At 44.8% G+C, this 23,534-nt stretch overlaps 2 protein-coding genes across 5 annotated transcripts in view; one reads left to right on the top strand and one right to left on the bottom strand.

Annotated features, from left to right (window-relative positions):
- CATSPER2 (cation channel sperm associated 2) overlaps nucleotides 1-18,546 on the bottom strand; it is a 25,443-nt gene extending 6,897 nt beyond the window's left edge. The window contains exons 1-8 of one of the 4 annotated variants that reach the window (XM_084774319.1): nucleotides 18,408-18,546; nucleotides 17,899-18,043; nucleotides 16,187-16,327; nucleotides 13,094-13,267; nucleotides 12,855-12,923; nucleotides 9,434-9,606; nucleotides 8,331-8,486; nucleotides 7,972-8,096 (exon numbers count right to left, since the gene is read on the bottom strand). In XM_084774319.1, the coding sequence (XP_084630445.1) occupies nucleotides 7,972-8,096; nucleotides 8,331-8,486; nucleotides 9,434-9,606; nucleotides 12,855-12,923; nucleotides 13,094-13,267; nucleotides 16,187-16,325 (836 nt within the window). In that variant the 5' untranslated portion in view covers nucleotides 16,326-16,327; nucleotides 17,899-18,043; nucleotides 18,408-18,546. The other 3 variants (XM_084774317.1, XM_084774318.1, XM_084774320.1) reach the window with 3 other exon arrangements.
- Nucleotides 18,514-23,534, top strand: part of PDIA3 (protein disulfide isomerase family A member 3) — a 28,652-nt gene continuing 23,631 nt past the window's right edge. The window contains exon 1 of the mRNA XM_084774321.1: nucleotides 18,514-18,790. Coding sequence (XP_084630447.1) covers nucleotides 18,624-18,790 — 167 coding nt within the window. The 5' untranslated portion in view covers nucleotides 18,514-18,623. The remainder of the gene's footprint in view (nucleotides 18,791-23,534) is intronic.

Below are 23,534 nucleotides of genomic sequence, written 5' to 3'. Positions count from 1 at the left end.
TTGTTTTGGTTGGTTGGTTGGTTTTTTTAAGACAGGGTTTCTCTGTGTAGACTTGGTTGTCCTGGACTCAGTTTGTAGACCAGGCTGGCCTCGAACTCACAGTGATCCACCTGCCTCTGCCTCCTGAGAGCTGAGATTATATGCGCCACCACCGCCCAGCTTTTTTTTTTAATTCTATGCATAATGTTTTGCCTGTTTGTATGTTTTCTGTGAACCACATGCATACCAAAGGAGTGAGTCTCATCCCCTAGAAGTAGAGTCAGAAATGGCTATTGTGTGGGTGCTGGGAATTGAACCTGGGTCCTCTGGAAGAGCAGCTGGTGCTCTTAACCTCTGAGTCACTTCTCTGGCCCCTACTCTAATTTGTAGATTTTTTTTTTTAATATATTAGAAGAACTTTAACAAACATTCCCATCTAACTTTTGTTTTGTTTTGTTTTTCAAGATAGGGTTTCTTTGTTTGGCTTTGGCTGTCCTGGAACTCACAGAGATCCACCTGCCTCTGCCTCCCGAGTGCTGGGATTACAGGTGTGAGTTACCACCATCTGGCCCCCTATCTAACATTCTGTCTATACTTGTTTCATAACAGTGTCAACTGTTAGACAAAAAATGGATGGCAATCCCACACAATGAATAATAACATATACAAATAGCATTTAAAATTGTTAAAAGTTAACAAAATTAAAAATGAATTATTTGGGGGGTAGGGGATACAGCTACACCATAAAGTATTTGCTTAGCATGTATAAGGTAGTGGGCTTGAACCTTGGCATGAAAAAGATACATAATTTCCTGAAATTAACTAAAAAGTTCTTTCTTACTTATTCCTCACATGTTGGTTTTTAATTTGTTTATTCTGTAACAAAGTTTTATTATGTAGCTAGCTCTGTATGGTCTAGAACTCTCTGCATCAGCTAAGCTGGCCTGGAACTAGTAGCAATTCTCCTAACTGGAACTAATAGCAATTCTGCCTAAGTTGTCAAGGGCTAAGAATACATGTATGGAGCCAGGCACGGTGGCGCATGCCTTTAATCCTAGCACTCAGGAGGCAGAAGCAGATCACTGTGAGTTCGAGGCCAGCCTGGACCATAAAGTGAGTCCAGGACAGCCAAGGCTATACAGGGAAACCCTGTCTTGAAAAACAAACAAACGAAAAACAAAACAAAAAAACAAAAACAACAAAAAAGAATACATGTATGGGGCCAGAGAGATGGCTCAGAGGTTAAGAGCACTGCCTGCTCTTCCAAAGGTCCTAAGTTCAATTCCCAGAAACCACATGGTGGCTCATAACCATCTATAATGAGATCTGGTGCCCTCTTTCCCAGCACTTGGAAGGCAGAGACAGGCAGGTGTCTGTGAGTTTGAGGCCAGCCTAGTCTACATACAAGTTCTAGGACAGCCAGAGCTACATAATGTGACCAAAAAAAAAAAAAAAAGGAGAGCTGAAACAAAGTGTATGCCTTTATGTGAACCCTGTCTTCCCCACCCCCTCACCCCCACCCCCCCAACAAGATTTTCTCTGGGTAGCCCTGGCTGTCCTGGAACTTGCTCTATAGCCTAGGTTGGCCTCAAACTCAGAGATTCACCTGCCTCTGCCTCCTGAGTTGCTGGGAGTAAAGGTCTATGCCACAATGTCCACTGAAACCTTCTCTTAAAAAAATTAAAAAGAGGGGCTGGAGAGATGGCTCAGCGGTTAAGAGCACTGTCTGCTCCTCCAGAGGTCCTGAGTTCAATTCCAAGCAACTACATGGTGGCTCAAAACCATCTATAATGGAATCTGATGCCCTCTTCTGGCCTGCGCGTGTATATGCAGGCAGAGCACTGTATACATAATAATAAACAGACTTTTTTTAAAAAAAATTTTAAATTAAAAAGATGGCTTAGCCGTTAAGAGCATTGACTGCTCAGCAACCCCATGGTGGCTAACAACCATTATAATGTAATCTGATGCCATCTTCTGGCCTGTGGGTGTATACAGGCAGAGCATTGTATACATAATAATATATAAATAAATCTTTAAAAAATAAAAATAGGACGGGCGTGGTGGTGCACGCCTTTAATCTCAGCACTTGGGAGGCAGAGGCAGGCTGATTGCTGTGAGTTTGAGGCCAGCCTGGTCTACGAAATGAGTCCAGGATAGCCAAGGATGCACAGAGAAACCCTGTCTTGAAAAAAAACAAAACAAAGAAAAAACCCACCAGCACAACAACAACAACAACAACACAGTCTAAGAAAGACCTAATTGCTAGTAATCCCAATATTCGGGAGGCTGAAGCAGGAGACCCACCAAGGCCAATCTGAGTTATAAAGTAGAAGGCTGTCTCAAAATAAAACAGAACAAAAACACTTTCGAGATGTTGATAAGACTAGATTCCAGTTGGGTGTATTAGTACATAATTGCAAGAGTTCAAAGGGCAGCCGGTGCTGTATAGTTGAGTTCCAGGTCAGTCTGGTCAATACAGTTAGAGCCCCACTTTTTACAAAGAAAGGTCGTTTCCAGATTCTGGCTATTATGAATAAAGCTGCTATGAAAATAGTTGAGCAAATATCCTTGTTGTATGGGGGAACATCTTTAGGGTATATGCTCAGGAGTGGTATGGCTGGGTCCTGAGGTAGAGTTATTCCCATTTCCTGAAAAAGTACCAGATTGATTTCCAAAGTGGTTGTACGAGTTTGCACTCCCACCACCACTGGAGGACTGTTCCCCTTTCTCCACATCCTTGCCAGAATGTTCTGTCACTTGAATGTTTTATCTTAGCCCTTCTGGTAGGTGTAAGATGGAATCTCAGCAATGTTTTGACTTGCATTTCCTTGGATGTCCCTCAACTAAAGAATGCGTAGAGAAACTGTGGTACATTTACATAATGGAATACTACTCTGCTATTAAAAACAAGGAAATATTGAAATTTGCAGGCAAATGGATGGAACTAGAAAAGATCATCCTGAGCAGACCCAGAAAGACACACATGGTATATATTCACTTATAAGTGGATATTAGCCCAACTGAGAGACTCCATCCAGTGGGGGATCAGATGCTGGGACTTGCAGCTGGACTCGGGGCAGAGCTCTGAGAGTGGTATTGAAGAGTGGGGGGTGGAAGAGATGAAAGACCCAGAGAGTTCAGGAGGCCCACAGGGAAACCATCAAGGCCGATGGATCTAGACCTAGGGGGGCCTGCACAAACGGATGCCCCAACCAAGGACAATGCATGCAGTGAACCTAGACGCCCAGTTCAGATCTAGCCAATGGACAGCGCATTCTCCATGGTTATAAGAGGAGTGGAGACTGTCTCTGACATGGTGGGGAGGCCCTGAGGGCACACAGAGGAAGGGGGATGCAGGCTATCCAGAAGAGACCTGATAGGCTGTGGTCAGACTGTGGGGGAGGAGGGACCCCCATCAGAGATCTAGGGGAGGGGAATATGGTGAAAGAGGGAGGGAGGGTGGGAAGGGGAAGATACAAGTGAGGGGTTAATAATTGGGGTGTAAGGCGAATAATTTTTAATAAATTATTATAAAAGGAAAAAAGGGTAAGTGTAGTGATAGAACACTTGTCTAGCATGTGTAGAACCCTATGTTCCACTTATAAAAGAAAAAGAAAAGAAAAAGAATGGGTCCCAAGTCAATACATTCAAATGGACTTTCTTCTAGCAAGAAATGTTTTTGACATAGAGCCCTTATGTGATTGGTTGATTGATTGGATTGATTGATTGATTGATTGACTGGCTTTTGAGATAGGGTAGCCCAGGCTGACCTGGCACTTGCCATGTCACTGAGGATGGCTTTGAATTGATCCTCCTATGTCCATTCCCTAAATGCTGAGACTTTCAGGCCTGTCTGTCACATCTGGCTGAATTTTACTTTTGGATGGGAATAGTAATGTCCCTGTGTAATACCCATACTTAAAGACAGTGGTTAAACTAGAGACTATGTTTGTGAGCTATAGCATCATTAAACCTGTGTTTAGGTGTTAAATACTGTGGTACGTGTGTCAGTGCATTACCTCATTCATCCCCACACTCTTTTGAGGTAGTACTGCTATTATTCTCATAGTGTGCATGTTGACAGGGCAGGCGTGCCACGGCACAAATGTGGAGACCTTTCAGAGTAAGTTCTCCTTTACCTTTACGTGGGTTCCAGAGATCTGACTTAGCTCACTAGGCTTGCATGACAAGTGTTTCTACCTTCTGTACCATCTTGCCAGCCCCATTCTCTCCCTCTACACTCTCAATACCAAAAAATAATTGTGCTCTCTTGTAGTGTGCAAGCGTACATGCAGGTGGAACACTGTATACATAACAAATAAATCTTAAAAAAAAAAAAAAAGAATTGCCATGGTCATGGTCTCTCTTCAAAGCATAAAACACTGGCTAAGACAGTGGGAGAGAATCTTTGCCAACTATACATCTGACAAAGGATTAATATCCAGGTTATATAAAGAACTCAAAAAACAAGAGTCAAGAAAGCAAATGGCTAAATTAAAAAAGAAAAAAGACAACTATGGATCCAAACAAAGAGTGCTAAATAGAGGAAATAAAAATGGCTAGCAAATCTCTCAAAAAGTATTTATCATCCTTAGCAAGTAGGAAAATACAAAATAAAACAACTTTGAGATTTCATCTCATCCTATTCAGAACAGCTAAAAACAACAAGACAACTGACAACAAACGTTGGCAAGGATGTGGGGCAAGGGGGTGCAGCCACAGTGTAAATCAATGTGGAGAATCCTCAAGAAGAAAAATCTAAACCTACCATATGCCCCAGCTATACCACTCCTTAGCATATGCCCAAAGGACTCAATGACCTACTTTACCGTTATTTGCTAAGCCTGTTCATTGGCATTATATTTACAATAGCTAAGAAATGGAAACAACTTGAAAGTCCTCCAATACATGAATGTGAAAATATGGTACGTGGATGGAATAGTACTCAGAAAAATGAAATCATGAAATTTCCAGGTAAACAGATGGAACTAGAAAAATGTATATATTGAATGAGGTAACCCAGACCTAGAAAGAAGGACAGATACAGCATGTTCACCCTCCTCTGTCATTCCTAGCTCCAGGTCTTATAATGTGAGTATATAACCAAGGAGCCACAGAAACTAGGAAAAAGGAACCATGGGGCTGAGGACCAGTAAAGACGAACAGGTAATATGAAGGGAAATATGGGGAAGTGAAGGCGTAAATGGGGAAGAGGTGAGGAAAGCCAATCAATTCAGAAGGAGAGGGAGAGAAAAGGGACAAATAACACTGAGGATATGTGATAAAGCCTCAAGGAACCATGTTATCTTATGTCTACCTAAAATTATACAATATGCCTAAGAGTATGTGTATGGATGGCTTAAGTGAAGGCATGGCGCTGCAGCAGATGGAACTCCCCGAAAGAGCCACAGACAATCTAAAAACAAAAACCCAGAACCTGCCATGAGCGGTCTTGCCTCTCCACTTGAGTTGTCAGGGTAGTCCAAGTGACTCTCAAAACTGTATGGTCATGTTGGGTGCAGTGGCGCACACCTTTAATCCCAGCTCTCTGGAGGCAGAGGCAGGCGGATCTCTGTGAGTTTGAGGCCAGCCTGGTTTACGAAGTGAATCTAGGACAGACAGAGCTGTTACACAAAGAAACCCTGTCTCAAAACAAACAAACAAACAAACAAACACAAAACTGTATAGTCTACTACTGCTGTCCTTGGTTGCCTCTCAAAAGAGGAAGAAGGTAATTCCTTATTGCTGAAGACATGATACACTTCAGACACAACTCAGAAGATCTGAGCTGGATCTAGTCTGAAAGCTTTCTTCCTGCAGCCTAGCCTTCATAATACCAGAAGGTGCTATGCAAGCTTTCAAGGAAAGATTATCCAGATGTGATGCTCACAAACCACAACAGTGACTAGCACAGTAAGATATCCCTAAAGGGCCTGGAGGCTATGGCGCACACCTTTGATGCCAGCGCTCAGGAGGCAGAGGCAGGTAGATCTCTGTGAGTTTGAGGCCAGCCTGGTCTACAGAGAGAGTTCCAGGACAGCCAGGGCTACACAGAGACACTCTGTCTTGAAAACAAACAAACAAAATTTATTCTGGTGCTCACAGATAAGTGAATCTCTCACCCTGCATCAAAAGAGCTTCTGTTTGCAACAGACAGAGGTCATTACAGAAAACCACAACTGCTCACAAAGCAGAGACCAACTGATCATGGGGAGCCCAGCCCCAATGGATACAACTACAACACACTCGTGCACTTAAGGCTCAGGGAACATTGCAGAAGAGAAACCAGAACAAGAGGATCAGAAAATCGGCAGTGAAAGAGCATTTCCTAGAAATGACAGGGAAGCCACACCCATAATACCTAAGCAATATGGCTGGCTAGGCAAGACCTGAACAATGACAGTAGACATGTAACGTGGAAGATGGAATCTCATGGGGCCCTATCCCTGGAAAAAGAACTAAAGGCCACTGATTGATGACAGGTGAGAGGGAGAATTAGTCTCCCATGAATGAGCCCCCAATTGGTTTATCTACTACTGTAAAAGTAGCTTTTATGTAAGTGTTATCTTGGAGGCTTACTGCCTCTTCTGCTAAGCTCGACCTGGTCCTGGAAGCTTCCAGCCTCTGTACAATCTAACCAAGGTCTAGAATGTTTTCAACCTCTGAGACTTACTGCTGAATAAGCTCACTCTTTCTAGCTCTTTCTGAACTCTGGCTGGCTGGTTTAACTCAGCAGTTCTGGTTCAAACTCCTCTCCAAGCTGACTGATTCAAACTGGCTTCTCTCAGCTTCTTACTGAATTACTCTGCTTGGCCTCATACTAACAGTGGCAATCTATTCTAATCTTCTGGCTCATTCTCTTGGTCGTTCTGTCTTCACTTGTGTCTAGCTTGTTCTCGCTCTACCACCTGTCCCAGGAAAGCTGTCTTCTCTCCCTTCTGCACTGCTCTCTCAGGTAGCTTCTCTCCTTTTTCTTCTTGTGACTGGGCATATCCTATTCTGTCAAATCTTTTTCTGATTTGCCACTTTGTCTGCCTCTCAATTGGACGTTTCTTTCCAACATGGATGCCTCCTTCTACCAATTATGCTACCTTCATTGTTTTGGATTAAAGGTGTGTACTAAGGGCATGACTGTATTCTAGGTGGATCACACAGACCTAGAAGGTCTATGGATGTGATCAGAGTAGCCATGTTACTGGATTAAAATTCTACACACAAGGCCACAGGGAGAAGGATGTGGTGATGAGCTGGGCGGGGAGCGGGGGGTGGGGGGAGCTTTTATGAGGAATAGAGAAGGGGAGATGGGAGAAGGGGGAGGGAAGGTGTTATGACCAAGAAGTAAATAAAAATAAATATAACCTAAAAAAATTCCTCTACACAATAAAAAATGATCATTTCTGATATAATATGCACACAAGCAATACTAAACCCACTCAGTAAATTGTATTTACATATTTATGCATATATACATAACAATATAATAATTAGAAGAGAAGCCAGGCAGCTGGGTATGGTAGTACATGCCTTTAATCCCAGCACTTGGGAGGCAGAGGCAGGCAGATCACTGTGAGTTGGCAGCCAGCCTGGTCTACAAAACAAGTTGAGGACAGTCAAGGCTATACAGAGAAACCCTGTCTTGAAAACCTAAAAAATAAAAATAAAAATATTAAAATAGATCTTTGGGGGGCATGAGAGTGGTTAGGGTGAAAGGACATAGGAAAGGTTAGGGGGGAAAAGAAAACAGGGAAAGTGATATAATTATATTTTAATTATAACTCTAGAAAACTTAGAAACAAATGAATCAGAACTGATTGTCCTAGGCCCAAAATCAAAGCTAGCACTGCTTACTGTGCCTGGTCTCCCTTTCTTCTCTTTATCTCAGGTCCCATGCTTACAATAGAGTCTAGAGTTTGTATCGCTGTGCTTTGGTTGAGTGCCTCGGTACCATGTGACCCACCCCTCACGGAGGCTGCCATAGGCCATGCTTACGAGAAGAACACGTTATACTCCAGGTCCTGAATAGTTGAGCGGGAATAGTCTTGGAAGAAGTAGACACCAGTCACACCAAAAATGTAGAAGAAGATAAGCAGCAGCAGCAGGAGGAACGTCATGCTCTGGAGGCCATGGTTGAAGTCAGGGCAGGGAGAGAAGGCACAGCAGCAGCCCAGTCAAGCCCACCAGAGCCAGAGCCAGGGTGTCTCCACACCACAGCACCTCCCCTCCCACCCCTTCTCACGTAAGAGCATTCTACAGACCCTTTCATGACCTTCTTTGACCATATTAAATATTGAACCCATGTCTTTCTAACTTGTCCCCCACCCGACTTTAGATTAATCAGTTCAAATCACCTTCAGGGCTCTGACCAGAGCCAAAATAATAACTTTAATCTGACGGAGTCGTGTGAATAGTTTGAGAGACCTCAGCACCCGGGAGAGCCTCAGCAGCTGGAGCCACACGGTGTTCCTCGAGACGCCCATCAACACCCAAAACTCAGGGAGCAGAGACTGTGGGAGACATGGACGGTAAGTAAAGATGCCCAAGACACCCAGGGACAGTTGTCCCCCTTCATCCCATCTTTGTCATAGTTCTCTGGGTGCTATCTGTGAGTAGCATTCTCTGAGGACTGTTTGTTATTTAGTCTTTTTGTTTGTTTTTGTTTTTTGTTTTTTGAGACAGGATTTCTCTGTTTAGCCTTGGCTGTCCTGGACTCACTTTGTAGACCAGGCTGGCCTTGGCACTCACAGCAATTCTCCTGCCTCTGCCTCCCAAGTGTTGGCATTAAAGTGGTGTGCTACCACGCCTGGTATTATTTAGTCTTTTATAATAACCTATTCAAGCTATGTACTTCAACTTGCTTATCTCTTAAGTTGTTACAGAACATGAGATAAGTCACATAAAATACTTAAACTAGTGCCAGGCATGGTGGTGCACACCTTTAATCCCAGCACTCAGGAGGCAGAGGCAGGCCAATCACTGTTAGTTTGAGGCCAGTCTGGTCTACAAAGCGAGTCTAGGACACCCAAGGCTATACAGGAGAACCCTGTCTTGAAACTGCTCCCCCCCCCAAAAAAAAAAAAACTTAAACTAGCGGCTGGCATCTAGTATTCAATAACTGGCAGATGGTATTGTAGGGGTTGATGACAATTTCTGCAATTTCTTTTAGTCATATGGGGAAAAAAAAATCAAGCAGCAAATTAGATAAACACCTATATATTCCTTCTTGGAGGTTTTAGTTAACTTAATTTACCTAGGCACACTGCTGGCCCCTTTAACTAATACTAAGGCTATATATTTTATTTTATTTTGAGACAGGGTTTCTCTGCATAGCCTTGGCTGTCCTGGACTCGCTTTGCAGACCAGGCTGGCCTCGAACTCACAGTGGTCAGCCTGTCTGCCTCCCTGGTGCTGGGATTATAGGCGTGCACCACTGGTTTAGGATATCTATTCTTACCAATGTAGTAACAACAAAGTCAAAGACATTCCAGCCATTCTTCCAGAAGAGACGGAAGCTGTACATCCACATTAGAACGATCTCTATAATGAAGCTAAGCAAGATAAACCAGTCTGCCACCTCCAAAGTCAGTTTCAATGGCCACAGTTTAGTATTTGTGGATTCCATCAATTCTGTAAGGTAGAGCAAGGGAGAACTGAAAAGAGGGACATTGAATAATGAAGGATGATCACTCCTAAACCAGAGTTGTGGCCACTACTATTCCATTTCTCTTTGAATTTCTTTTTTAGACTTTGTGTAACTCAAGTGTGCCTGCTGCCCAAAGTCAGGAGAGGGTGTCAGACACCCTGGAAATGAGTTTACAGAAGTGTTGTGAGCTGCCGGGTGTGGTGGCGCACGCCTTTAATCCCAGCAGAGGCAGGTGGATCTCTGTGAGTTGGAGGCCAGCCTGATCTAACTCAAAGTGAGTCCAGGACAGCCAAGGCTACACAGAGAAACCCTGTCTCAAAAAAAAAAAAAGAAGGAAGAAGAAGAAGGAGAAGGAGGAGGAGGAGGAAGAAGAAGAAGAGGAGGAGAAGGAGGAGGAGAAGAAGAAAAAGAAGAAAAAGAAGAAGAAGAAGGCGGCATTGTGAGACATGTTGTGTGTCCTAGGAACCGAACCTAGATCCTCTGCCAGAATAACAAGTGCTCTTAACTGTTGAGCCACCTCGCCTGCTGCAGTTTCTTTCTCCACTCCCCTCTCAGATTTATTTATATATTTTGTGCATATGAGTGCTCCATTTGCATGTGTTGGCATGACAGAAGGGAGCATCAGATCTCATTACAGATGGTTGTGAGCCACCATGTGGTTGCTTGGAATGGAATTCAGGTCCTCAGTGCCTTAACCGCTAAGCCATCTCTCCAGCCCCAACCCCAGTTTCTCTTAACACTGTTGCTTCAACTTATGTATTATAGGGTAGAATTATCCATAAACAACAGCTATATTTTACCTCTTGTTGTAGAGACCAAACCAATGCCATTTTGTGTTCAGGGCCTGAGCACCTGACCCCACCCCCGACCGGCCCCACCCCTACCCACCCGAGCCCCCGGGAGTTTGCAGGGAGAGCCGCAAACATATGTGGCTGGTAACTGTTCCTAGTAGCTTGGACCCGGGGCCAACCAATCATAGCTACAGGGTCACACAGTGACCAGAACAAAAGAAAAATTCCTGCCCTGGTCCCCTCGCTGCTTAGCCCTGGTCCCCCAACCAATCTGCTTAAAGGGCAACTTTCCTGTACCCCTCTAACCTATCATGTGAGACCAAGGCTTGGAAACAACCCCCTACCTCTGCAGTTTTTTCCTTTAAAAACCCTGCTCCCCTAGCACTAGAGGCTTCCCTCCTCACAAGGGGGCTGACAGCCTAGGCTCTGAGGTTGACTAATAAATGCGAGCCTGTGAAATTTGCATCTGGCTGGCTCCTGGTGGTCTTTGGGGGCTTTACGACCTGGGCACTACATTGTCATTGTATAAGTAATGGTTGCAAGCCACCCACAGTCCACCCTCCGGCCATTCAGTCCCTCTAGGATCCCTCTATACTTCCACTGTATGCCATGCTATCAAGTTTGTCCTAAGGTTTACAGGAAAACAATGGCTCTGTAGACAGAGTTGAAAATGTAGAAATATGACATTAAATTTCTTTAAAGACCTCTATCATATTTATTCGTTTATTTTTTTAATTTTTTTTTTTTTTTTGGTTTTTTCCTTGACAGGGTCTCTCTGTGTAGCCTTGGCTGTCCTGGACTGGCATTGTAGACCAGGGTGGCCTTGAATTCACAGCTGGGTTTAAAGGCATGCACCACTACGCCCGCTTAACATTAAGTCTTTTAATAATTTAAACTTCTCAAGATACATTTTTACATCGATATGTGCCAGGATGACTTTTAATTGCTTATGGTAAATAAAGTAGTGCATGTCACCCATGATGACAGCTTAAGTTCAAAACGACAGTTTTTCATTAATAACAATAAATTCTGGGCCAGCAAGGTGGCTCCAGGAATAAAGGTGCTTACCTCCAAGTCTAACAACCTGAGTCTAATCCCCAGGAAAGAGAGAAATGACTTCTGCAAGTTGTCCTCTGACCTCCACACTCGAGACATGACACGTGCACCCACACACATACACACGCATGCATCACACAAATTAAATAAACATCTGACTCCCAGAAACAGGGATCGCGTATGAGAAGGCACACAGGACCACATTTAGTCTGGGAAGTAGAATACAACGATGTTTAGTTTTGCATTCACAAGCAGGAGTACATAAAGAACAATGAAGTCGTTTGGGGGCTGGAGAGACAGCTTATCGGTTAAGAACACTTGCTGCTCTTCCTGGGCACAGGAGTTTCGTTTCAAGCATCCAAGTCGGGCAATTCACAACTGTCTACATATAACTCCAGCTCCAGGGAATCCTATATCTTTTTCTGGCCTCTGTTGGCACCTGCACACACACATACATGCACACACAGATAAATGTATCTTTTTAAAAGACAATGAAGTGGTTTGTGATTTAAAGAGTCTTGGAAGCCAGGCATGGTGGCAAAGTCCTTTAATCCCAGCACTCAGGAGGCAGAGGCAGACATTTTCTCTGTGAGTTTAAGGTCAGCCTGCTCTACAAAGCAAGTTCCAAAACAGCCAGCACTATACAGAGAAACCTTGTCTCAAAAAAAAAAAAAAAGGGGGGGGGGTTAAAGGCACATGCCATCACACCCAGCTATGAATTTTTTTTTTCAGAAGGTTTTACTGCACAGTGCAGGCTGGCCTTAACTCATATCTCTGCTTCTGCTTCCAAAGTGCTGTATTAAAGGCATTCACCACCTCTCCTGACCTGAGCAGTCTGCCTGAGTTAACTAACAACTACCTGAGATGTCCTTCTGTTTTTAATACAGTTCATATAATTTATCAGTAGTTTTGGAGTCCTTTTTCTCTTGGCTAAGCATAGTGGTGCACACCTGTAATCTCAAATGGACAGGAGAAGTAGGAGGTGAGGTTCAAGGTCTTCCTGACTACATATGTAGTTCAGGGCTACTGTAGGCTATGTGAGACGCTGTCTCAAAAAATAAGTGAATCAATAAATCTGTCCCCATCACAATGAGATAATATCTGAAAACAGAAAAATGATCAGGTTAGAAGAAAACTATTTTTCACACACTACCTTTTCCTTTTTTAAAGACTTATTTATTTATTTTATGTATATGACTACTCTATCTGCATGTACGCCTGCAAGCCGGAAGAGGGCACCAGATCTCACTATAGATGGTTGTGAGCCACCACGTGGTTGCTGGGAACTGAACTCAGGACCTCTGGACGAGCAGTCAGTGCTCTCATCCGCTGAGCCATCCCTCCAGCCCCCCACACCACCTTTCTCATTCAGCGCCAGTTCTCACCTATTTCGACCATCATCACAATTGTATTCAGAAAGATGAGGGAAATGATGAACTTTGAGAAGATAGGGCCTGTTTTCTTTTAAGGAAAGGTGCTTTCCCATTTATGCAGCTTACATAATAAAGACAACAAAGTCATATATGAGAATGTGAAGAAAAGGGTTGGAGAGAGGACAGATAAGTCAGGAGGAGCGGATGAAGAAGAAGAGCCACAGATAGAAATGAGTGACACAAAAGGATACTCTCAAGAACCCATCCAGCCCACAGGGAAAGAGGTGGTCTCTGACTGCAGCGCACATGCAGCCTGCTCAGCGTCCGCTGGGCATGGGAGATGTGCCCCATGTGGTGAGGCTTTAAGGAGAAGCGCACTAGCTGGTGCTGATCTCCGAGCATGAGTGTCTTCTGGCGAGAGGGATCTGTAACAACAACAGGAAGGAAATTCAGCACGCCTCTTGTTCAGCTTATGCCCGCCAGTACTGGGCAAGGCCCAAGACTTCTCATCTCCCCACAAAACAATGGATAGCAGACAGACAGACAGACAGACAGACTGGGGGAGCGGGGCAGCTGTGAACAGCAGGTAAAGCTAGGATATGGACATTGGTGAAATAATGGACTCTTTCCCTTCAGCAGGAGCTTTGCCCCGTAAGCTGCTCTTTCTCAAAGCAGTTAAGGATTCTATTAGTGGGGCTGGTTAAGAACACCGGCTGTTCTTCCAGAGGTCCCAAGTCCAATTCCCAGCAACCACAGGGTGGCTCATGACCATCTTTAATGAGATCTGGTGCCCTCTTCTGGCGGTCAGGCACACATGCAGACAGAGCACTATACACATAATAAATATTTTCTTAGTGTTTTATTTTTATTTATTTATTTTCTCCATGATAGGGTCTCTCTGTGTAGCCTTGGCTGTCCTGGACTCACTTTGTAGACCAGGCTGGCTTCAAACTCATATTGATTCCCCTGCCTCTGCATCAGTGCTGGGATTAAAGGTGTGCACCACCACACCTGGCCTAATAAATCTTTTTTTAAAAAAATAATTCTATTAGTTTGAAGTGAAAATATACAGCTTATAACTAATACTGACTGTGCTCATGAAAGTAGTAAGTTAAAAAAAAAAAAAGAAAAAGTAGCAAGTTTAAACCTCAAAGTGTTGTTTATATAGTCCCAGCTGTCTTGGAACCTGCTCTGTAGACCAGTTTCTCTCCAACTCAGAGATCCACCAGCCTTTGCCTTCTAAGTACTGGCATTAAAGGAATGTGCCACCCACTCTGGAGGCAGAGGCAGAGGCAGAGGCAGAGGCAGGCAGATCACTTGTGAGTTCGAGGCTATCCTGGTCTAAAAGTGAATCCAGAACAGCCAGGGCTATCACACAAAGAATCCCTGTCTTGAAAAAAAATTTTTTAAAGATTTATTTATTTATTATATATACAGTGCTCTGCCTGCATGACAGAAGAGAACATCAGATCACATTATAGATGGTTGTGAGCCACCATGTGGTTGCTGGGAATTGAACTCAGGACCTCTGGAAGAGCAGTCAGTGCTCTTAACCTCTGAGCCATCTCTCCAGCCCCCTAAAAAAAATTTTTTAAGAAGGATGTGCCACCATAACCAGCCCAGAAACCTTAAAGCTTTAAGTACCTTTGGTAGAAACTTTTCTTTTTTTGTTTTTTTCTGATTTATTTATGTATATGAGTACTCTATTTGCATGTGCACCCATCTGACAGAAGATAACATCAAATTCCATTATAGATGGTTGTGAGCCATCATGTGGTTGCTGGGAACTTAGGACCCCCTGTGTGAGCAGAAGTACTCTTAACCACAGAGCCAACTCTATAGCCCTTGGTGGAAACTTCTCAAAGTCAGTCAGGGATGCCTGACTAGGACTCAAATAAGTGACAGAGGTCCGATAGCATAGATTCAGTTTCCGGCCTAAAACCCTGAATTTATCAAGTTTAGTGTAGCTTCTCATCCCTAAATTGTCTTTGATTTGTACTTTAAAAAAAAAAAGTATGTGGGGGTGGCAGGGGGGCGGCTGGAGAGATGGCTCAGAGGTTAAGAGAGCTAACTACTCTCCAAAGGTGATGGGTTCAACTCCCAGCAACCACATGGTGGCTCACAACCATCTATAGTGTGATCTGATGCCCTCTTCTGGTCTGCAGGTGTATGTGCAGGCAGAGCACTGTGTATATAACAATAAATAAATCTTTTTTTTTTTTTTTTTTTTTTTTGAGACAGGGTTTCTCTGTGTAGCCTTGGCTGTCCTGGACTCGCTTTGTAGACCAGGCTGGCCTTGAACTCACAGCGATCCGCCTGCCTCTGCCTCCCGAGTGCTGGGATTAAAGGCGTGCACCACCACGCCCGGCTCCAATAAATAAATGTGTAGGTCGGAGCACCACGGTAGGGGTGGGTTGTCTTCTTGTACCACTTGGGTCCTGGGGATAGAGCTTGTGCTTTCAGACGTGGCAGCGAGTACCGGTGTTCACTGAGCTATCTCTCTGCCCCATTATTTGAGATAGGGTCTCATATAACTCATATAGTCCTCAAACTGTATAACCAAAGATGATCTTGAACCTTTAAAAAAAGATTTATTTATTATTATGCATATAGTGCTCTGTCTGCATGTACATCTGGACTCCAGGAGAGGGTGAGCCACCATGTGGTTGCTGGGAATTGAACTCAAGACTTCTGGAAGAACAGTCAGTCAGTTGGTGCTCTTCACTGCTGAGCCATCTCTCCAGCTCTCAGTCCTCTCTTTTCAGCTAGGTTCTGAGAATCAAACTCAGGCTATCAGCTTTGACTATAGGTGTAGAGACAAAACCAATGCCATTTTGTGTTCTAGGGCCTGAGAACTTGACAACCCTGCTGCCCCCTCCCCAAGTTTCCAGGGAGAGCCACAAATGTACAGCTGGCAACCATTCCTAGGAGCTTGCGCTCGGGGCCAACCAATCAGAGCTACAGGTCACAGTGACCAGAACAAAGGAAAAACTCCCCCTGCAGTCTGGCCCTGGTCCCCTCACTTAGCCCTCCTCATGAAGGGGCTGAAGGTCCAGTCTCTGAGCTTGACTAATAAACGAGACCCTGTGTGATTTGCATCCGACTGACTCCTGGTGGTCTTTAGGAGTTTCACGACTTGGGCATTACATTAGGCACCTTTTCTCACTAAGTCATCTTGCCAGTTTTTTGGTTTTTGTTTTGTTTTGTTTTGTTTTGTTTTATACCAGGATCTTAACTTGCAATTTAGTCATTGCTGGCTACATCCTTAAATATGTCTCTACTTTCTATCTTTTGAGGATGTGGGCAAGAATATTACATTTAGCATGAATGAACAGTTTGCTAACCAAGTATCTCTCGGAGAGTGTGCCTTGGTACAGCTTGGCTCAGGCCTTGCAAGTGCTCTATGAGGGAGAAAGTGTCAATGAGCCTCGAACGAATGGCATCAGCTCTGGCGAGGTGTACATGTCCTTGTTCCTGTGCCATGTCTGTTGAGAAAATAAAACCATCATTTACATTTATTTATTTATTTGGGTTTTTTGAGACAGGGTTTCTCTGTGTAGCCTTGACTGTCCTGGACTGGCTTTGTAGACCAGGCTGGCCTCAAACTCACAGTGGTCCACCTGCCTCTGCCTTCCAAGCGATGGGATTAAAGGCGTGCGCCACCACGCCCAGTGGTCATGTCATTCTTAAGACTTACACTACACAGGGTGGTGGGAGGCAGAGGCAGGCAGATTGCTCGGAGTTTAAGGCCAGTCTGGTCTACATAGAGAGTCCAGGACAGCCAAGGCTACCTAGAGAAACCCTGTCTTGAAAAAACTGGAAAAAATAAAACAAACCCAAACAACAACAACAGTTGCATTACATTTAGAGGGTTTTTGTTGTTTTGTTTTGTTTTTGTGTGTGTATGTGTGTTTCCCCCTCTTCCCTACCTTGTTAGCCTTTAAGAGATTTAAGAAGCCCACAAAAAGAAACTGTGAACAGTTAAAAATAAATATATTGAAAGACTCAAAGCTTTTTGTTGTTGTTTGGTTTTGATTGTTTACGCAATTGATAGAGGAATCATAAGAGATATTTCCACAGTCAACTAAATATCCAGGTGTCTTCACTTTTTGACAGCATTTGAAATTAAACACTCCTTTTTAAAAATTAGGTTTAATGGCCAGGCGTGGTGGTGCACATCTTTAATGCCAGCACTAGGGAGGCAGAGGCAGGTGGATCGCTGTGAGTTCGAGGCCAGCCTGGTCTACACAGCGAGTCCAGGATAGCCAAGGCTAACACAGAGAGACCCTGTCTCGAAAATCCAAAAAAATAAATAAATAAATAAATAAATAAAAATAAAGAAGAAAAAATTGGTGTGGTGGCGCACACCTTTAATCCCAGCACTCCTGAGGTAGAGGCAGGCAGATTGCTGTGAGTTCGAGGCCAGCCTGGTCTACAAAGCAAGTCCAGGACAGCCAAGTCTACACAGAGAAACCTTGTCTCAAAACAAAACAACAACAACAAAATTTAAAAAATAAATAAATATTAGGTTTAAGTGCTGGACAGGTGGCTACTGCCTTCTGATCCTGGCATACTCTGGAGGCAGAGGCAAACGATTCTCTGGTCCAGGACTGCCAGGGTTACCACAGAGAAACCCTGTCTGGAAAAACAAGCCAACAAAAATCAATGTAAAAGACTGGCCTGGCAGTGAGGGCATATATTTCTAATCTCAAGAGGCTGGTGGATCTCTGTGGAGTTCCAAGTCGGCCTGGTCTAAATAGTGAGTTCCAGAGCAGCCAGGGCTACACAATGAGTCCTTGACAAAAAATAAAAAATAAAAAAAGTAAAATCTGAGCCTGGTAGTGCAGACCATCAGTCCCAGCTCAGGAGACTGAGGCCAGAGGACGAAATATTCTAGACCAGCCTGGATTACAGAATGAATTTAGGGCTAGCCTGGGCAATTTAGTGTGACCATGTCTCAGAAAATCAAAAGAGAACTAGGGATATTAATAAAGTCAGTGATGGATAGCTTGCCTAGTATTATGCAAGGTTCCAGGTTCAATCCTTAGTTACCCACCTTCCCAAACAAACGAACAAAAACCAACGACGATCAGTGAAAATGCAGCAGAAAGGAGGGCAGGAGGCCTTAAGACTGGACAAATACAGACTTCACGTGGCCTGACAGAGCAGGATACAGCGGCAGGATGTAGGGTTACTACGCCCTATAATTGGACAAAGCAACGGCTTGACATTTGGAAACCGTGTAGCGTGGTGCGCAAGCGTGTGAGCGCCCCAAAGCCCTGGAGGGAGGGAGGGGGGGGAACCGGGCAGCTCAAGCCCCACCTCCAGCACGCTTCTGGGCCTCACTTCAGCCCCATCGCACTTCCGCCCACTCAGCCCTGACTTCACCACTCCGCCTTCCGCGCCGGCGCCCTGAGCCCCACTCCGCCTCTCAGGGCCGCTCCGGCTTCGCCGAGACCCACTTCCTGCCGACCCCCGCCACGGCCTCCGCCACAGCCTGACCCGCAGGCGTTAGCCACAGCGTCCGCCCCGCCCCGCGCCGCGCGCCAGCCAATCGGCAGTTACCAGCTGGTTCGGCCCGCCCGACGTAGCGTGACGCAGCCAATCGGCGGCTGCCACACTGCGGGCCCCGAACCGGCCTAGGGGGTTGGGACCTCAGCAGCAGGTCTGCCCGGGCTAGACGCGCGAGCGCAGGCAGCGGCTGCAGGTTGCGGGTGCTCTCTTCTCCGTCCTCCCGGGCCCGGACCCCTCCGATCGGCCCCCCTCCGCCGTCTCGCCGTCATGCGCTTCAGCCGCCTAGCGCTGCTCCCGGGCGTGGCGCTGCTGCTCGCCTCGGCCCGCCTCGTCACCGCCTCCGACGTGTTGGAACTCACGGACGAAAACTTCGAGAGTCGCGTCTCCGACACGGGCTCTGCGGGGCTCATGCTGGTCGAGTTCTTCGCCCCCTGGTGAGGCCACTCTGCGGGGTCGGGCCCGGAGGACCGGCCGGGTGCGGGAGTGGTTGGGCCTACGCAGCGCGGGCGCCGTCCACTCTCCAGGCCTGGCTGCGGCTGTCCCCTTGCTAGTCGATGGGACGCCCGGAGACGCTCCGCCGGGGTGGGGGTGGGGACCGGGGCAGATCCGGAAAGGGGGAAAAAAAAAAAAGCCGGGGCTCCCGCGTAGGGCCACGTCCTTACCTTCTTGCCGCACTTCCTATGTGGAGAGTTTTTTACCCCTCCCACCCCCTCCGACCTATCTCCTTTGAGTATCTAGGTGAGTCAGTGTAAATGTCCCCTGGTCTGCAGACCAGGCAGGCATCCCAAAGCCTTAGGGAAGAGGCAGAGGTCCGGGAGCCCAAGCTATTTTTTTTTTCTTTTTGTTTCTACCCCAGAGCCATTGGTTTCGAACCAAGGTCACTCAGTGGCTACAGCATGATCGTTAAGTACTTTCTTGAGACAGGCCTTTATTTTTGTCCATGGCGTGGCTTACAGTATTTTACATTCAAGCTACAGAGACCTCTATTAAAAAGAACAATTTCACGAGGATCTATCACAAGTGTCAGCTTTAAATAATTCTAGAAAATTTATAACAGCCTCAAGAAATAACCACTGTTGGAGGAGTATGCCATTTCAAGGGCTCCTTAACGGAACAGAAGCTTAAGTTCTTTAGAGTAGGTGTGACCCTCCCCCCCAAATAAAACCTTGCTTGTGGAGGTAGAGCAAATAGGATTTTTAGTTTTGTCACTTAGAGTGGTAGATTGAGTAATTTACAAATTATTACCACAACAAACTATTTATTTTAACTCGGAGATAGTTCAGGAAATGTTTTTTGTTTCTGTTTTCTCTCCTGGTGCAATGTCTCTTAATTCCAAACAATTCAACTGTGCTAGTAAAACAGTGTGTAAGAGTTACACTGTAACTTACCTTTGATTCTGACCCGGTGGGATCGGTACATTCCAAGCTTATCTGACTTATTTAGATGGTCATACTCAAAAGTCCTGGCGTGAAGACTGCTGGAATCAGAAAGCTCTTCAAGAGGCAGGAAGAAAATAGTGTTTCAGCTGGGGATATTTTGTGCTCGGGGTATCCCAGTGCCTGACAGACTGGTCATACGTTACAGATAGCATCTACACATCTCTAGAATTCATGATCTCAGAATTTATCATAGTTATATTATCCGGGCTGTTAAAACTTTGAGGGTGTCACTTGGTCCAGCTTCTTTGACTGAAGGGGGTCATACAAGTGGAGAAATGTGGGCTTTCACACAATTAACTTAAAGTGGAGTGTTTAGTTGAGGCTTTGGGATATGGTTCAGTGCTTGCCTAGCATGTTCAATCAATTCCCGTTATTGGGAAAAAAAAATGTATGTGTATGGATTAAGAGGCCAGGCCCTCAGGATCTTCTTGTTTTGGCCTCTTTTCCCCTTACCCCTCCCCCCTCCTCCCTCCCCCTTTCTTTCCTTTCTTTCTTTCCTTTGAGACAGGGTCTCAAGTTGCCTAAGCTAACCTGATCCATTTGCCTCCATTCTGAATGCCCCACCACATCTGGCTTCAGGCTTATTTTTCTACTAAAAATTGTTTCACCTGCTTTTGTTAAGACTTCATATCCCAGCTGGCACACCTTTAATCGCAGCACTCAGGAGGCAGAGGCAAGTGGATTGCTATGAGTTCAGGGCCAGCCTGGTCTACCAAGCAAGTCCAGGACAGCCAAGGTTACACAAAGAAACCCTGTCTCAGAAAACTAAGAAAAATGAAAGAAAGACCAAAAAAAGACTACATATCCCACAATGCATTGAGCTATCAAGAGTTGGGTGGATTTCTGCTGCTGTGGTGTCTGCTTTTGGTTGGCTTAGAAGATAGTCATCTTCCATGTTGCCAGCAGGAAAGATTGGTTCTCTGAATGAGCAATCTGATATTAAGGAAGTCTCCTGTTAGTAATTTCCTTATTTCTATATACTCTTCTATTTTATCAGTTGGCTTTGCTTTTTTTTTTTTTTTCCTGTTTTAAAAGTCTGTCTGTTTGTTTGCTTGTTTTTCTGAGACAGATTCCTAAATAGCGTGGTAGCTCATGCCTTTAATCCCAGCACTCAGGAGGCAGAGGCAGGTGGATTGATGTGAGTTCGAGGCCAGCCTGGTCTACAAAGAAACCCTGTCTTAAAAAAAAAAAAAACACCCTCAGGCTAGGGTTGAATTGCTCCTTGAGTCTCTGTCTCCCAGATGCTGAGATTTTAGACCACCATGCCAAGCTCTGGAGATTTACTTCTATTTTATTTATTTACTCTTTTTCTCTTGCACATAACAGGAGTGCTATCTCCTGTTAGAAACAATGCTGCAGGTCTCACTGTATAGCTCTGGCTGACCTCAATCTGATCACGTGCCTCTGAGTCCTGAGACTAAAGGTGTGCTGCACCACCACCAACAACAACAACAACAACACACACACCTAATTAACAGCAAAATGGAAACTGGACAGATGGCTTAGCAGTTAAGAGCACTGGATCTTCCAGGGTATCCGGGTTGGATTCCCGACACTCACGTGGTACCTCACAACTGTCTGTAGCTCTACTTCTAGGGGAATCCAGTTCCCTCTTTGGCTTCTGCAGTCACTGTACACATATCCACAAACATATATGCAGGCAAAACACCCCTACCCACAAAAGTGAAGAATAAGATACTTAAGGAAAAGGGGTAGAGGAGGCTGGGGTGGGGGGCGCCTCAACAATTAAGGGTGAGTGCTGCTACTGCAGGGGACTGGGGCATCTGGCACTCTTGCCTCTTTGATCATTTAAATTCATATCCATACTTTGAAGTAAGTATTGTAAGGTGTCAAAATAAGAGTCTGGGACTGCAGTTCAGTGAGAAAGTGCTTGCCTACCTCATGCAAAGCTCTAGGCTCCATCTTCATTTAAGTCTACCCCTTTAATTTTGTAAGTGAAAGTGAAAGATTACTTTGCAAACCACTGTTTCCATTATGACGTTTTGTTTTTAAAAAGATTTTACATAGTGGAAGCTGGCCTTCCTAAATACTTGAGTTAGAGGTGTGAGTTACTATCTACTTACGTTGTGCTTTCTATGGTTTTCTCTTTACATTTCCCTTCTGGTGCTAAAGATCAAACCTATGACTTTAACTTGTACTTAGCACTGAGTACTGTGTTACCCTCTACTACAATAGCAATAAATAATAATTGTTATATACTGTTTCTGAGAGTATAGAAGAAATACAAGAGATGTCATAAAATGGGAATTTGTGTGTGTGCATGTTTGCAGATATATTTGTGTTCACATGCAGGTGTGTGTACAGGCTTTTGGGGGCTGAGGCTGACATGCTTTTTTGTTTTTGTTTTGTTTTGACAGGGTTTCTCTGTGTAGCCTTGGCTGTCCTGGACTTGCTTTGCAGACCAGGCTGCCTCAAACTCAGCGATCCCCCTGCCTCTGCCTCCCAGAGTGCTGGGATTACAGGCGTGTGCCACCACACCCAGCTAAGATGTTTTTCCTGATTGATCTCCACCTTGTTTTTTCTGTTTTGTAACAGGGTTTCGCTGTGTAGCCCTAGGTGTCCCGGGACTCTTATCTAGACCAGGCTGGTCAGGAACTCACAGAGCTCCATCCACCTCTGCCTCCTGAGTGCTGGGATTAAAGGTGTGCTCCATCACACACACAGCTTAATTTTTTTTCAACACTGAGATTTCATTATAATTTTTCCCTTCCCTGAATAATTAACTCACTAATCCTTCTCCATACTGGGATTCCTATAGGGAAAGAACTGTCAGCTTTCTATCAGAGGCTAAAATAATTGTATGAGACACAATGCAGAATGAAGTGATAATTACTGAGTAATGTATATTGGCATTATCAGCTGCTAAATGTCATCTGAGAGTAGGTTAAATTTTTGTGGGTGTTTTGTTTTGTTTTGATTTTTTGTTTAATATTGGCCAGGGATGGGTGAAAGAGGTAGTAGGCTATGTAACAGAACCCTGAATTCCCTTTAAACGCACCTAATTCTATTTCTGGTTGGTTACCTGGAAAAGGCGGTCTTTTCTATCCTCATAGGAACCCACTTTGTACATTTGTTGACCTGATAGATGGTGCCATTGTTTAGAGCTTTTAATTGCTGTAGATTCTTCCCAGATTCATGTATCTTAGCTACTTTTCTGTTGTGACAAAACACTATGACCAAGGCAACTTGTTAAAGAGTTCATTGTGGTTTACAGTTTCAGAGCCTTGGAGTCCAGGACCATCATAGCAGGGAGCAGTAGCTGAGGGCTGTTCACATCTTGAGACAAACTTGGAGCAGAGAGAGCCAAGTGGGAATGATGTGGGTTTTTAAACCTCAAAGCTGAACACTCCTCCCCTCTCCAAGCAACACACCTCCCAGTCTTTCCCAAATGGTTCTGCCAAAGCAAAGGGGGACCAAGCATTCAAATATGAGCCCATGGGGGTCGTTATGTGTATGAATGGAGGATATCACGTACCCCGGAACTGGGTTACACAGGTTGTAGTGCCAGGAACAGAATTCACATCATCTCCTAGAACAGCAAGTTCTCTTACCTACTGAGCCATCTCTTCAGCTCATGTCTTTAAAAATGCTTACTATTGTGGGGTCAAGGACATTCTACCTTTATGTGGGTTCCAGGGATCTCCCGTTGTCAGGCAAGTTAGTAGGTGCCGTCACCTGCTGGCCTATGCCATTGCCACTGCACTGCTCTGTACTGGAA

This window comes from Acomys minous (genome assembly GCF_964271855.1).
Source record: "Acomys minous genome assembly, chromosome: 3".
NCBI lineage: Eukaryota > Metazoa > Chordata > Mammalia > Rodentia > Muridae > Acomys > Acomys minous.
Note: the sequence above shows the minus strand (reverse complement) of the source record. Positions and strands in the feature narration are given on the sequence as shown.